Genomic DNA, 15,595 nt, shown 5'->3' on the forward strand with positions numbered 1-15,595 from the left:
GAAATTAATTTTAATTGACAAAATCTCAGCACAGAGGCCTCTCATTCGATAGCTCAATAAATGGACTCTGCTGCAACTTATTTGGCCCTTTGTTTACTCCCTCGGTGAATAAGTAGCTTCCGGTTCGGACCCATGTAACCGGGTTAACCGGACCGGTGATCGTGGCGCAGCCTATAAATAAGCAGATAGGGAGGTTTTTTTTCGTTTACGAAACCTATTCACCTAAACCTCGATTCTTGTTCTTTGGGCGATTCTTTTTCTCCGGGCGTTTACTTTCGTTCGATGGCTCCTCCGTCGATCACCGGAAAGTCTCCTCCGCTGAGTTTGATCACCGGAAAGCCTTCACCTCTGAGTTTGATCACCGAAAAGCCGGTGATCGTTAGGGTTAAGCGGAAGGCCTTTCAAGCCAAACTCGATGCCTTCTGTGAGTTATTTTTCTTTTCTTTTCTTTTTTCCTTTGTAATTTTGTTTGAATAATATTAAGGAGGCGAAGATAAAGGTTGAGGTTTTTTTTTTGGGGGGGGGGGTTTTATGTGGTTAGGGTTGGAGATTGATGAAAGGCCACATAAAAAAGTATTCTTGGGTCTTGGAAATCTCTCCATATCTGATTGCGGCACAGGAAAAGGTTAACTTTCTTCTTTTCTTTTTACTGTTTTTAATGGGGTTATCATAATTTCAATGCATGCATTTATTGAGTTGTTGCTACTTGAAAATGGAGGAACTCTAAAATGGTTTCTAGATATAATCTATGTTCTTTATGTGCTAGGGACTTGGAAAGAACGAGTCAAACTGAAATGGGGTAGCATATATTAATAATCTGTTAGTAGCTTATATTAATTTATAAATTATATTGAATATTTATAGATTTTGTAATCATGATTTCAACAAGAAAAATTCTCAATTAGTCATTTTGATGCTGTGTAGCCCTCACATACATATTAAGATTTCTGCTTCATGTCTTGTCCGATCACAAAAATTTCTATTCTGTCTCGTTGTTGTAGCAAGTACACCCTAGTTCCCAAAATAGACAGTTTGTTGATTCTTCATCTTTTGTATTTCAATCTCCTCAACTCTGAAAGCTCCAATCCTATAGATTCATTTGTTATGTCTTATTTTTTCCATTCCTCATTCATGAAGAAGTTTGTGCATATAAGTGCAGATTGAAAGAAAGTAGCCATTTTATGGGCTTCATGAGAATAGCAAAAAATAATTTTCATAGGCAATGCCATTTATTCCAAATATGTGATGTAGTCATTGAACTATTCAAATGAGGTAAACAACAGAGAGATAACTTTAATATGTGCACTAGAGTTTTATTTGGTATATATCGACTTTACTTTATGACCTCAAAATTCTTAATAATATTCAATGCCCATGAAGAAAATATATGTTTCCAAATTACATAGAGTGAACTCTTGCAACCACATTTTGGTCATTGTCCAATTTATAACATGATCCCATGTTTTTTGACTAGAAAATTCATCACCGTGGAATGATGTTTTGATCTTTTATGATTCCTTTTTTTGCTTTACTGGAAACTTAAAGTGACATTAGCGATGACTATGTTGTGTTAGATATCTATAGCTTTCATTATGGTTGTTTATTGCCACCACAAACATGCTACCTAGCCTAAGCATTGGCCAATCAAATGTTTGATCTTTTCACAAAATATTAGTCCCATGTTATACTCTTGTTGGTCATTTTGTCTTCTAATTGGTGTTATATATGCTAGTTTGGTTGCCTTTTTGTTTAAAAAATGATTTGAAGATAGAAAATTACTTGATATGTAGTATTTTTTCCCCCTTTGAATTGGGGGCAGTGATGCCATGTGTTCAAACACTTAAACATTAGATAAATGGCAGACACTTGATCCAGACAGAACAGATATAGTGGTGGTTTTTTGAGAAATTTTTGTTCATTAGGTTAACATGAAGATCTATCATGTAATTGTTACAATAAAGTGATCTTTGTATTGGATTATTAGGTTCCTTTTGTCTTCATGTTTTTACTTTTCTTCTTGTAAATTGTAATTCCTAAATCACATGGGTTGAGTTTTTCCCTTTTGGTGAAAGGGAATCATGAACTCTTGTATAACGTCCAATGATGTAAATATAAAGCTATGGGAAAGACCTGAGTAGTTCCTTATAAGTTTGTAATTGACAGTTTTAAAAATGATAACCCCTCATGTTCTGTGTTTTGCTTTGTAATTTCTGATAAGTAGCTTTGATTGGCTGCCTATTCCGTGAGGTTGTCTTTATTCTGTGAACATATGTGACTGAAAATTCTCATCAATGAGGCTTCTAAATTGCAGTTCTCAATGAGCTTGCAAGTAAGAAGATTTTGGTTCAGCATCTTGAGACAGTTGGGCACTCCCAGTCTGTCAAAGATGTGCTGCATTCTTTTCTGGTTAACACCTAATCTCTGTTACTCTCTGTATACTCCTTTTTCATTTGATTTGAGAGGTGGTTATCTTTTAGCATGTTCCTCTTTCTTCCACTTGTTTACATTAACACAGTTTATGATGCTCCTACTTGCAGTAATCATATAATCTAATAATTTGTTTTAATTTGTAATCATTTTTCTTCTATAGAGATATGAATGCCCTTTTGCCTGCTCAAAAATGATGTTTTTGAAGTATAAGTGTCTGATGAAGGCCCGAATTTTTAAGGCTTTCTTATGTCTATTTTATTCCCACAATTATTCTCTCTTTGTTATAAAAAAAAACTTTGATTCTGTTTACCAGCCAAATATTTCCTTGGATATTTATTGTTCCATGGACAGGATTTTCATAGATCTCTTGCAAACATATTGCCTTGCACACCTAAGATTATTGAGTTACTATCATCTTTCCTTTATCTGTGTGCTGTAGAGGTATATGATATAACATATTCCGCCATTTGAACATCTAATCTCCCATTGTAATTCATTTATTTAGACTTCATCTGTTGAATCTGTTAGTAATCTTCTTTCTTTCTCTCTCTCTTTTCAACCCGCAGCAACCTTCCAGAAATACAAAAGAATTTAAGGGGAGATCTGACCGTAGAAGTTTGTATAAACCTGATAAGGTAATGTTATCAATTCTATTGCCTATGTTACATCATCAAGGATATGATGTTACTCTAACCTAATCTTGCGGAATTGTTTACCATTTCACTGCTGCATTTTTTTCCTTTGATTTATATTTGCTATTATCGCCACTACTAAAATGACACAATATTTTATGCAATTTCTGTCATGTATTATATTATGATTCCTACCTTAATCATAAAAATTTCCTAAAGAATGTTTTTTCAGCACATAATTCTAACATAGAATTGGTTATTAATCTTTTGTAAGATTCACATTACAAAGAGCTGAGGAAATTATTCTATCAAATGATATCGAGCATGTTTTCTAAAATCGCTTGCAAAAACAAATTATTGGACACTTTTTTTGCTATCATCCCTGGCCTTTCAAAAAAAAAAAAAATGGAAAATGCATAGCACTTGATTTGCCTACTTTGATGCCATTATTATTTTTTCTAGTTTAATAACTTTACTTAATCTTAGAAATATTCAGCAGTTTTGCCTCAAATTATAGATTCATTCTTGTTGCACTTTCTGTGCCTGCAGAAACATGATCAATTACGGTCCAAGGCTATAAAAGAGCATGAGGTAGATCATTACTCCGTCATGATATTGAATTATTATTGCAATTTCTCCAATGCATGAAACATGCACATCTGAATTTTTGTGTTAGATGTCTTCTAATGTAACATTTATTTTACATATCATAATTTTTAAGTAGATACACTAGTTATACATATGACAGGATCAATAATGCAGTTATACACATGACAAGATCAATTATGTGTTTGTGATAAAACAGTTTTTCATTGTTATAGTGAGTAAATGTAAGCACAGTTTGACTCTTATATACTCTTCACATTTGATTATCATATGTATAACCAAATCAATTGCTCAATTAGTATCATAAAGTTTTTATTCCTTTTGATGTATAGGATCCACTTGAATATTTCGAGATCATTGGAATGATTTTGACTATCAGTTGTTTGTTTTGCTCATTCATATTGGTTTTATCACGAGATGCTTCATTGTCAATTCATTGCTAAAATTATGCAACATTGAATTTGGATGATTTTATTCCCAAGATAATGTAGCTAAGTCATATTAAATCTTATAGGATCTCACTAGAAGTTCTCGATTTGAACAAATATGGAAGAAAAGGGGAAGCATAGATGAAGAAGAATACTCTTTGCATGAAAAATGTCATTTGTATGATGTTGTTCGAGTTGATGCTGAGGATGAAACTCACCAAAGGGTGCCAAAGGCCAAGTAAATTTAATATTCAGTATTTGTATTGCTTCTTTAGTGTATCTTTCTGGTTTATATAAGAGATTCTTGAATGCAGAGATGCTCCTGAGGTTGATGGTGCAATGTTGGATAAGTATTTACCACTTCTCAGGGAATTCCTTCCACAAGCAGTTGAAGAGATTGAACATTACAAAGCAACTACAGAAGGTTCCATTTCTCCACCATCCTTAATCTTCCAGTGACAAATCATGTTATATTTTAGTCTTCTATATCATCTAATTATCAACTTTTACTCCTTTGTTTTGACATGATAAATAATATATTTCTTTATTAGCTAAATTAGACTAGCTTATGCTCCTAAAACTAAATATTCGTTTTTTTATCAGTTTAGCTTTTTGATCCTTTTGTTGCTCGGCTAATTTGACATCCGTTTAGAAAATTGTACCTTACTAGCCTGTATATATGATGAATACAGGGTGACTAGCCTTGGGATCACAGAATCTCTTCTCCATTCATTTATTTCCATAAACCACATCCATGTGATGCATGTGGAAGAAGAAAATCTTGTCTGGAACCTTAGTGGATTAGGAAGATGGGTTGTAACACACGGCATAGAAAATTTGTAGACATTGAGATTTGCTAAATCAGTTTTTTTTTCCCTTATTTTAGACGCTTGAAAACAAAAAATCCAATTTAGATTAACTTTATATGTAGTTTAAGATCTTCCATGAGATTCTTTATGATCTCATTGCTAAATTGTCCCTTTTATTTCTTTTGAACAGATAACTTTGTTTACGACATATATACCCATGAAGTGGGTGTGGACACAGACACGGATAACATTGATGAGTATCCATTGTATGAATTTGGACATTTGATTAATCTATACTTACAATTGGATTTTAATTTTGATATTCATTATGTATCATTGCTACAGAGTGCAAGTTTATATGGAGGACGACTATGATGATGGTTTATCACAATCTGATTATGAAAGTGATGATTCAAATGGTATGACTGTATATTTTATTTCCTCTTAATCTGACTCATATTAATGTTGGCAAATATTAATACTTGTTCATTTGCAGCTGAGAATAATCCATGGAATGATTATTGTGATGAAAAGATGTCAGAAGATGAAGATGAGAATGAAAGTGCTTTCACTTACTTTGAAGATTCTGACTCGAATTATGAACAAAAAGTTGCCAGTAAAGAGGATGATCTAGATAACTGGAGATGGGATTATCGTTAAATTTGTCTATTGAACATTTGTTAAGTTGAAGCAATCACTTCAGAAGCTGAAGATGAGAATGAAAATCCTGTCATTGATTATTAACGACAAGTTGCCAGTGAAGAGGAAAGGAAAATCGAGAGTACTGGAGATGGGAATATGTCAATTCGTTTGTTGTGCATGCATCAAGTGGAGACAAACACTAGTAGTGATTGTCTCATTTTGATGTATATTTTGTGGTGGTCGATTTTTTTTATAAACAGACAGCCAAAGTTGGCATCTATTATTTGTTGTGTGTTTGGTGGTTAATGTAACAGAACAATGTCCTCGTGTAAATATTAATTTTTGTGCAAATTAATTAGAAATCTAAAAATTTAATTTTTCACGCTAAATTTGCATAAATTTCACAATTTAAAAGTCGATAAGCTACTGCGCCACTACGTATGCAGGTGTAGATTACAACATTTCTTGTGATAATATAGACACTTCTGAAGCCAAAACTTATATTTCCATGTGATAATATAAGCACTTCTGAAGCCAAAACTTATATTTCCTTGTGATAATATAAGCACTTCTGAAGCCGAACTTTCATTGGATTACCACATTGTAATCAAAGCCACGAGTATCATCCCCTTGCTGCTAAATTATCTTTTTCATGCTGGAGCTGCGTAGAAGTTTTGATTTATGGTATGATTATGGTACCGTATTATAATTTGTCGATATAATTTTAATATTTTTTAAATATAAAAATATATTGATTAAAATTTTTTTAAAAAAAAATACCGAATCACACATCTCCGTAGGATAGATAAATAAATAATATTATATATATATCCCAAGTTATATGAAGGAAGATAAATCACGAAATTAACTTATAGCCGACCGTCAAGTTGACTAAGGAGAGGAAGGAATTTTTTTTCCCTAAGGGCATGCATCCGTCGAGAATTAATCTCTTGTTCCATTATATGTTCCATTATAGTAAGTCTGTCACTTTCTAGTCAACTGGACATTTTGTGGGAAAGATAGTTTTATTAGACTTTGATTATGTTTATTTAGATTATCCAATTTATAATTATGAGTTGATTAAAATTATTAACATGAATTTAATCTTAGCATATTTTCTACATCCACTCATGGTGTCCTCGCCGCAACCTACTCACTCATGGATATCCTCGTCATGCGCCCACGGGCATCCCCGCATGTGTCCACCAACATCTCCACCATGCATCCGCGAATGTCTCTATCGTGGCCCGTGCGTCCATGGGTGTCATGCCACAACTTGTGCACCTACGGGCATCACGACAGTGATCCGCAGAAGTCGCGGCATCTCTACGACCCCACGATGCCGACGTCGGACGATAGATAGAATGATAAATTTCATCCATTTTATCTGACACATAATGAAATTTCAAACCATATCCTTCACCCTCTTTACCAAAATAATCACAATATATCAATTTATTAAGAACAAAAACAAATAAAATCTATTATTTGGAGGCAAAGATCATATGTTCTACCTCAGAATAAGAGCCGTTGGGGAAATTAACATGTAAGCCTCGATGGTTGACCTGAAGAATTAAAAAGAATCCGAATGCATGAGGACATGGACGGATCCATATCATACCACCCCAAAGTCCAACCTGTCTTTCATTTCTGGAGTCGTCCTGCAATACATAAGATATTTGGAGCTTGACAATATAAATAATTTTTTTTTCTAAATTTGATTTAAAATAAAATTTAAGTTTAAGTTGGATTCAAATTGTTGTGAACTTTGATTCCAACATATTTTTGAAGTATAATTAAAAATGATTTAAATTGAATTTGATTTGAATTATTTGAATCTTAGTTTAAATATATTTAAATTAAAATTGTATAAAAATAAGATTCATCAGCTCAATTTTTTTTATCAACCATCTATTAAAAAAAATTCACCTATAAATTCATCTAAACTAGGATTCGATTATTAGACATCTGGAAACACAACAGATGTTGTACCGATGCACCATTATCCGGAGGTAACGTGGTCTATAATTAATTGTTAGTTTACCCTGGGAGTTTTTCTATTTTAACAATTTACTTTCTTGAATTTACATTTCTGTTCCAATTTACTCAAAATTTCAATATCTTTATCAATCCAAAATCACCTTTGAAATCTACGAAGCAAATTGAAAATTTTTAAATTAAAGGACGAAAAAAATTAGAAATTTTGAAAAGCAAAATGACTTTCTTTTTATTGAATTAATAATGAGGCATTTTGTCCTTTTCCCAAATGTTTAAGTAAAAAAAATGGCACGAGAAAACTCAAAAAGCACAAGAGACTTTTAAAGAGAAAATAGTCTTTCCAGATTAAAATATGTCAAAAATTATTTTCCTTTAATTTGGTGTGAAGTAGAAAAATATATTTTTTTTACTTTAATGAATATTCTTGAATATCTAAGCTTGAATAAGATTTGAGTACCTATTTATCATGACGAATTAGATTTAGTATCATTCATGATTATATATAGAGATTCAGACATACACATGCTGCGATTCAAATCCGTGACTATAAGATCATACATGACTAGATTAATTAAATGGAGATAAATGTAAGTTAGGTATTAGAAAAATCACGAGCACTTAATCTAATATCATCCCTAATTCGAACCTCGACCATCCCATCAAATCTCTATCCACTCGACTTAATTCAACTAAATCAACCAACTCAAATAAATCATATAACTCTCCCAATCCACCTTGGACCTGTTAGTTGCTACTTGAAAAATCTAGAGGTTCCACTGTACAAAAATTTTGTACAAAGATCCGAACCTTTTCCTAGCTACCATGTGTTCTTTTAAATTAAATTTTGGATCGCCTACGAAACTTAACACGTTTGATCTAAAACTTAATTTATTTGTTCTTTTAGGTTTAGACTTGGATCTCCTGCGGAACTTAACACGTTCGATCCAAATCACCTAAGTTATTAATTCCATTAAATATTGATTTCCATAATTGGTTCCCAGTACTGACGTGGCGAGGCACATGACCTTCTTGGATATGGGAGCAACCACCACCGACTAGACAAAACCTTTTAAGGAAAGCTAATATTTAATTTCCTAAAATAACTTTAGGTTAACCAAAAAAAACAATCAAATCACAAGGAAAAGAAAAACAAAAGAACACAACATCGAAAAACATATTCGAAATACTAGAATCGTAAACCTCTTGTATTTGGTTTTATTTCCAAAAATAACTAGTATGATGCGGAAAGGAAAAATTACTAGTTATACCTTCTAGAAAGACCTCTTGATCTTCTACCGTATTCCTCTTCTAACCTCGGACGTTGTGTGGGCAACGATCTTCCGAGATGAGAAACCACCAATGCACCTTCTTCTCCTCCTAGCTAGGTTCGGCCAAAACAAAAGAGCTTCACCAAGGATGAAGAAAAAACCACCAACCAAGCTCCAAGGGATACAAGCTTTCTCTCCTTCTTCTTCTTCTTCTCCAAGTAGTATCCGGCCACCACAAGAGCTCCAAGCAAGAGGAAGGATTCGGCCACCACAAAGAGGAAGAGAGGGAGAGAGGTTGGCCGGCCACACCACCAAGGAAAAGAGGGAGAGAATAATAGAAGTTGTAACCCATGAAGGCACCCCCACCCCTTCTTTTATATTCCTTGGCTTTGGCAAATAAGGAAATTTATTTATAATAAAATTTCCTTAACTTTCCTTGACAACAATTAATTAAGAAAAATTAAATAAAATTTCTTAATCAATTAATCATGGCCGGCCACCTCAAATAGATAATTTAGGAGAGTTTCAATCAACAAAATAAAACTTCCTAATTTGTTTCCGGATTTTTTTTTTAAAATAAAATTTCCCTTTAAAATCCCTTCATGGTTGATAAAAGAAATTTCTATAATTTTAATTTTTCAACATGTGAATAATTTTAAAAAGAGAAAAAATAAAATATCTTTCCAATCAATAAATAAGGAAAGAGATCTAATCTCTTTCTTTAATCTTTTGTAGATCCTTTTAAGAGAGATATTTTAATTTTAATTCTCTTTAATAAATTATATCTTCCACATAATAAAAATTTAAAATTAAAATTCTTTTTAATTTAATGGGGGCCGGCCACCTAAGCTTGGGTTCAAGCTAGGGCCGTCCACCCATGAATTAAGGCTTGGCCGACCCTAGCTTGAACCACAAGCTAGCTTGGCCGGCCCCTATATCATGGGTACGAAGGTGGGTATAGGTGGGTATAGTACTCTATAAATAAGAGGCTACGATAGGGACCGAGAGAAGGAATTGGTTTTGGTCTCCCGATAAAATTAAGCATCCCGTGTTCGCCCCGAACACACAACTTAATTTTATCAATAATAATTCATTCCACTAGAGAACTATTATTAAACTACCGCACCAATCCCAAATTACATTTTTGGGCTCCTTCTTATTATGAGTGTGTTAGTCTCCCTGTGTTTAAGATGTCGAATGTCCACTAATTAAGTGAATTACTGACAACACATTTAATTAATATCTTAATCCAAGAATAGTACCACTCAGCCTTATCGTCATGTCGGACTAAGTCCACCTGCAGGGTTTAACATGACAATCTTTATGAGCTCATCTTGGGGACATTATCAACCTAAATTACTAGGACACAGTTTCCTTCTATAATCAACAACACACACTATAAGTGATATCATTTCCCAACTTATCGGGCTTATTGATTCATCGAACTAAATCTCACCCTTTGATAAATTAAAGAAATAAATATCAAATATATGTGCTTGTTATTATATTAGGATTAAGAGCACACACTTCCATAATAACTGAGGTCTTTGTTCCTTTATAAAGTCAATATAAAAGAAAACGACCTCTGATGGTCCTACTCAATACACTCTAAGTGTACTAGTGTAATTATATAGTTAAGATAAACTAATACCTAATTACACTACGACCTTCCAATGGCTTGTTCCTTTCTATTTTGGTCATGAGCTACTGTTTATAACTTATAAGGTACTGATAACATCATCTTCTGTATGTGACACCACATACTATGTTATCTACAATATAAATTAATTGAACAACTACAACAAATGTAGATGATTTGACCAAATGTGATTCTTTATTCAAAATAAATGTTTACAAAAGCTTAGGCTTTCAGTATACACTCTAACAATCTCCCACTTATACTAATGACTAAGCTGCCACATCTTCTGCCATACATCTGATTCCCATTCCCTCCACATGTCGATCGAAAGCTTTTGCCGGAAGGGCCTTAGTGAAAGGATCTACCAGGTTATCTGTTGATGCAATCTTGGCGATGATAACTTCTCCTCGCTTCACGATATCACGTATCAGGTGATACTTGCGCTCTATATGTTTACTTGCCTTATGGGCTCATGGTTCCTTCGAGTTTGCAATTGCACCGCTATTATCACAATAAATTTTGATGATTTTGGGCAAACCAGGAATCACATCTAAGCCCATTAGAAAGTTCCTGAGCCATACTGCTTCTTTAGCTGCCTCAGAGGTTGCTACATACTCTGCTTCCATGGTTGAGTCTGAAACGCATTTCTGCTTAACACTCCTCCATACAATGGCTCCACCTCCCAAAGTAAACACATAGCCTGATGTAGACTTACTGTTGTCCCTATCTGATTGGAAATCTGAATCCGTGTAACCCATAGGGAGCAAATCGTCTGCTTGGTAAACTAGCATATTATCTCTAGTACTTCTCAGGTACTTTAATATATGCTTTACCGCAGTCCAATGTCCTTGTCCAGGGTTACTCTGATATCTGCTGACCATGCCCACGACAAAACAAATATCAGGTCTCGTACATAGCATTGCATACATAAGGCTTCCTACAGCCGAAGCATAAGAAACTGCTTTCATGTCTTCTATCTCCTTTGATGTCTTTGGAGACATCTCTTTAGATAGAGCTTTTCCATGCCTAAAAGGTAAGAAACCTTTCTTGAAATCTTGCATGCTAAAACGAGCAAGGATTGTATCTATGTATGAAGCTTGGGACAGACACAACATTCTTTTCTTGCGATCCCTTATAACTTTGATCCCAAGAATGTGTGCACAATCTCCTAAGTCCTTCATATCAAATTGTTTTGACAACCATACCCTTACGTCCGATAATACCTTGACATTGTTGCCAATTAACAAAATATCATCTACGTATAGTACAAGAAATACCACCACGTTTCCGTTACACTTCTTGTATACACAAGACTCATCCGGACACTGAATAAATCCATATGACTGGATTACTTCATTAAACCGGATGTTCCAAGATCTTGAAGCTTGCTTTAGTCCATAAATGGACCGATTGAGCTTGCACACTAGATGCTCTTTGCCTTTTTCAATAAACCCTTCTGGTTGCTTCATATGGATGTTCTCTTCAAGACTTCCATTAAGGAAAGCTGTCTTGACATCCATTTGCCAAATCTCATAATCCATATGAGCAGCAATGGATAAGAGTATCCGGATAGACTTAAGCATGGTTACCGGTGAAAAGGTCTCCTCATAGTCGATTCTCTCTTTCTGACTGTACCCTTTCGCAACAAGCCTAGCTTTGAAGGTTTCTACCTTCCCATCTGTCCCTCTTTTCCTTTTGTAGATCCACTTGCATCCAACGGCTTTTACACCATCAGGTGGTTCTACAAGCTCCCAGACCTTATTAAAGTACATAGACTCTATTTCAGAATTCATTGCCTTTTGCCAAGATGCTGCATCTATATCTTGGAGTGCTTTGTCATATGTTCAGGGATCAGGTTCATGTTTACCCGGGATCAAGTCCGAAGATTCTCCCAAAAACATGAATCTTTTAGGCTGCCTTACAACCCTCCCACTACGACGAGGCACTGTCTGTGGTTGTGTATCATGTGTGACACGTGTTGCAGTCTCTTGTGGTACTTCATCTTGTATTGTTGGTACTGAAGTAGACGTATCCTCTCTAAGTTCTTCTAAAACAACTTTGCTACTGGGCTTGTGATCCATTATATAGTCTTCTTCTAAAAACTGGGCATTGGTGCTAACAATGACCTTCTGGTCTTTAGGACTATAAAATAAACCACCTTTCGTTCCTTTGGGATACCCCACAAACACGCGAACTTACATGCGAGATTCTAACTTATCGATCTGGTTTCACATGTCTTGAACTACCCAAATCGAATATGTCTTAGGTGGGTTTGGCCCATTCCACAATTTTGTGGGAGTAGAAGCGATTTAGAAGATACTAAGTTCAGAATGTACATCGCCGTTTCCAGAGCGTATCCCAAAACAAATTTGGTAATTCGAATAACTCATCATCGATCTAACCATCTCCATAAGAGTCCTATTCCTTCGTTACGCCACACCATTCTGTTGGGGTGTACCAGGTGCAGTTGGGATTGAATCCCGGCCTCGATAAGCAATTCCTAAACTCTCCTAAGAGGTATTCGCCACCACGATCGACCGTAGTGTCTTGATACTTTTACCTAGTCGTTTTCCACATCACCTTGTACTCTTTGAACTTATCAAAGCACTCGGACTTCGGCGCATTAGGTAAATATATCCGTATCTTGAATAATCGTCATGAAAGAGACAAAATATTCAAAACCTCCTCTTGCCCGGACAGACATAGGACACAAATCAGAGTGAACCAATTCTAACACTTCTTTGGCTCTATACCCCTTTGCCTTAAAAGGCCTCTTGGTCATTTTACCTTCCAAGCAAGATTCACAAGTTGGAAAATTTTCCAACTCTAATGAACCCAAAAGTCCATCGGCTATAAGCCTCTGAATCCTACTTAAGTTAATATGACCAAGCCTTAGATGCCAAAGATATGCTTGGTTCATTTCTGAAGGTTCTTTTCTCTTATTAGAATTAGAAGATGAGTTATAAATTTCCATGTTTTGCTTTGTGGAAGAAATTGGATTTAAAATATACAAATTGCCAACTAATGCACCAGAACAGATAATCACTTTATTTCTTTTAATAACTACATCGTTACTGAAAGAAACTGAATATCCATCTAAAAACAGTTTAGAAACTGAAATTAAATTCTTTCTAAAACTGGGTACATAAAGACAATTTCTTAAAATCAATTTTTTATTTCTACTAAAAGATAAGTAGACGTCTCCCACTGCAACAGCCGCCACCTTAGTAGCATTGCCCATGTAGACGGTAATCTCTCCTTCAGTTAGTCGTCGGGTTTCCTGGAACCCCTGCAAGGAATTACAGACATAATCAGTGGCTCCCGTATCTACACACCAGGTGCTGGTAGATAACACCGCTAAACATGTTTCAACAACTAGAGCATGAGATATACCTTTGTTGTTCTGATTCCTACGAGTACAGTCCGCCTTCCAATGCCCTGACTGCTTGCAGATGAAGCACTTGCCCTTCGGCTTCTTCACTCCAGCTTTAGGTCCTGTACTCTGAAATTTATTCACTTTCTTTGCTGAACCAACTTGTTTCTTCTTCTTCTTTCCTTTCGGTTTAGAAGTAGAACCATTTTCAGCATAGTGAATATAAGAATTGTGACGAAACAAACCTTCTGCTGCCTGAAGTTCTGTCAGTAGTTCCGCCAATGAATATACCCTTTTGTTCATATTGTAATTCAGGCGGAATTGCTCAAAACTTCTAGGTAGTGTTTGGAGGATCATATCGATCTAGGTTTTCCCATCAATTTCTCCTCCAAGGATCTATATTTCGTTCAGATAAGCCATCATCTTTAGGATATGATCTCTTACAGGAGTACCCTCTTGCATAGTGGCTGTCATTATCTTTCTCATGGCTTCTTGCCTAGAAGCCCGATCCTGATGACCAAAGAGTTCCTTGAGATTGTTCATAATATCATAGGCTGTTGGTAAATCTTGATGCTGATATTGCAATACATTTGACATTGAAGCCAAAATGTAACACCGCGCCATCTCATCTGCTTTTACCCATTTCCTATGATATTCAATCTCCTCTTGGGTAGATTCACCAGTGAGTGCATCAGGACAAGGATCAGTCAGTATAAACTTATAGCTTTCAGCAGTAAGAACAATGTCTAGGTTTCTTTTCCAATCTATGTAGTTAGGACCAGTAAGTCTATTCTGTTGTAGTATGATGGATAGTGGGTTGAAAGTCATCCTAAGAATCACAAATAACTTTTGGTCAGAACTCTTAATTTAGAATAATATTGATTCCTCAAACAATACTATTTTAAATTAACCAACGCCTCAAAACACCGTGAATTTTGTATGCCATGATAGTGTGGACGTATACAAATTCAGCATTTGTAAAAGGAGGGTTTAACCCATTAATTTTATTATCTTATCAACCTAACTTTTTGACAAATAAAATTAATAGTTGGTATCCTTTGGTCACACGAATAATAGCAGTGACTCTGATGGGGAGGATACTATTAAACGTGCCTAAGTGTATATCATTACTTGACACTAAGTCCATTAATAAGATTGTGCCCCTTCCGATGGGGAAGATCACATGCTCTTAATTAACTTCCTATAGTCATCCAAAATGGAAGTTTGTTCTAGTGATCCACAAACAAGCTCATCCGATATGGAGGAAGGCACTCAGAGCCAACGCGCAAGCTTGTTTGCATCACTTACAAACCAGTAATGGAGACCGTGGAATTTATTTAAAATTCCTCTCCCACTTAGTTATTTATAAATGAGGAATTTTAACTATGCTAGCCTACTGGACATGTATACTAACATGCACACACAGCACAATATAAAAGCAATAAATGAAAAACTATTTTTTCAACTATTATGGCTTTTATCTATTGTTGTCCTCCGTGTGTTGTCATCCCAAGCTGCTGCCATATTTGGCCACCGCCACCGGGTCTAGCTGTCGCATCCATCTTGCTCCTTGTTCCACTGCGCCTCTGGTCCTCAAAAGGTTCCACGCCTTGCAAGATTTGATCCACGACATAAATAGAATTTTACATTTTTCGATCCTATATTCCTCGAATGAATGTACATGTAAACTAGATCTAACATAAAATAAAATTTTACATCCATCGATCCTATATTCCATAAAAGGAATGTACATGTAACTAGATCAAAAAT

At 35.1% G+C, this 15,595-nt stretch overlaps 1 protein-coding gene across 3 annotated transcripts; it reads left to right on the forward strand.

The window, feature by feature from the left end:
- The first annotated feature begins 213 nt into the window (after positions 1-213).
- On the forward strand, positions 214-5,917 carry LOC122035105 (RNA-directed DNA methylation 4-like). 3 transcript variants are annotated; one of them, XM_042594490.1, is made up of 10 exons: positions 214-424; positions 542-625; positions 2,312-2,406; positions 2,997-3,065; positions 3,612-3,653; positions 4,183-4,334; positions 4,411-4,520; positions 5,096-5,171; positions 5,251-5,324; positions 5,402-5,917. In XM_042594490.1, the coding sequence occupies exons 1-10, from the start codon at positions 283-285 to the stop codon at positions 5,563-5,565; spliced, it is 1,008 nt and encodes a 335-aa protein (XP_042450424.1). In that variant the 5' UTR covers positions 214-282; the 3' UTR covers positions 5,566-5,917. The 3 variants fall into 3 exon arrangements, with proteins under 3 accessions (XP_042450424.1, XP_042450425.1, XP_042450427.1); XM_042594491.1 differs by lacking the exon at positions 2,312-2,406 and having other exon boundaries at positions 284-424; XM_042594493.1 differs by lacking the exons at positions 542-625; positions 2,312-2,406 and having other exon boundaries at positions 287-424.
- The last annotated feature ends 9,678 nt before the right edge of the window (positions 5,918-15,595 follow it).

The sequence above is a fragment of the Zingiber officinale genome, chromosome 11B (assembly GCF_018446385.1).
Source record: "Zingiber officinale cultivar Zhangliang chromosome 11B, Zo_v1.1, whole genome shotgun sequence".
In the NCBI taxonomy this organism is placed as follows: Eukaryota; Viridiplantae; Streptophyta; class Magnoliopsida; order Zingiberales; family Zingiberaceae; genus Zingiber; species Zingiber officinale.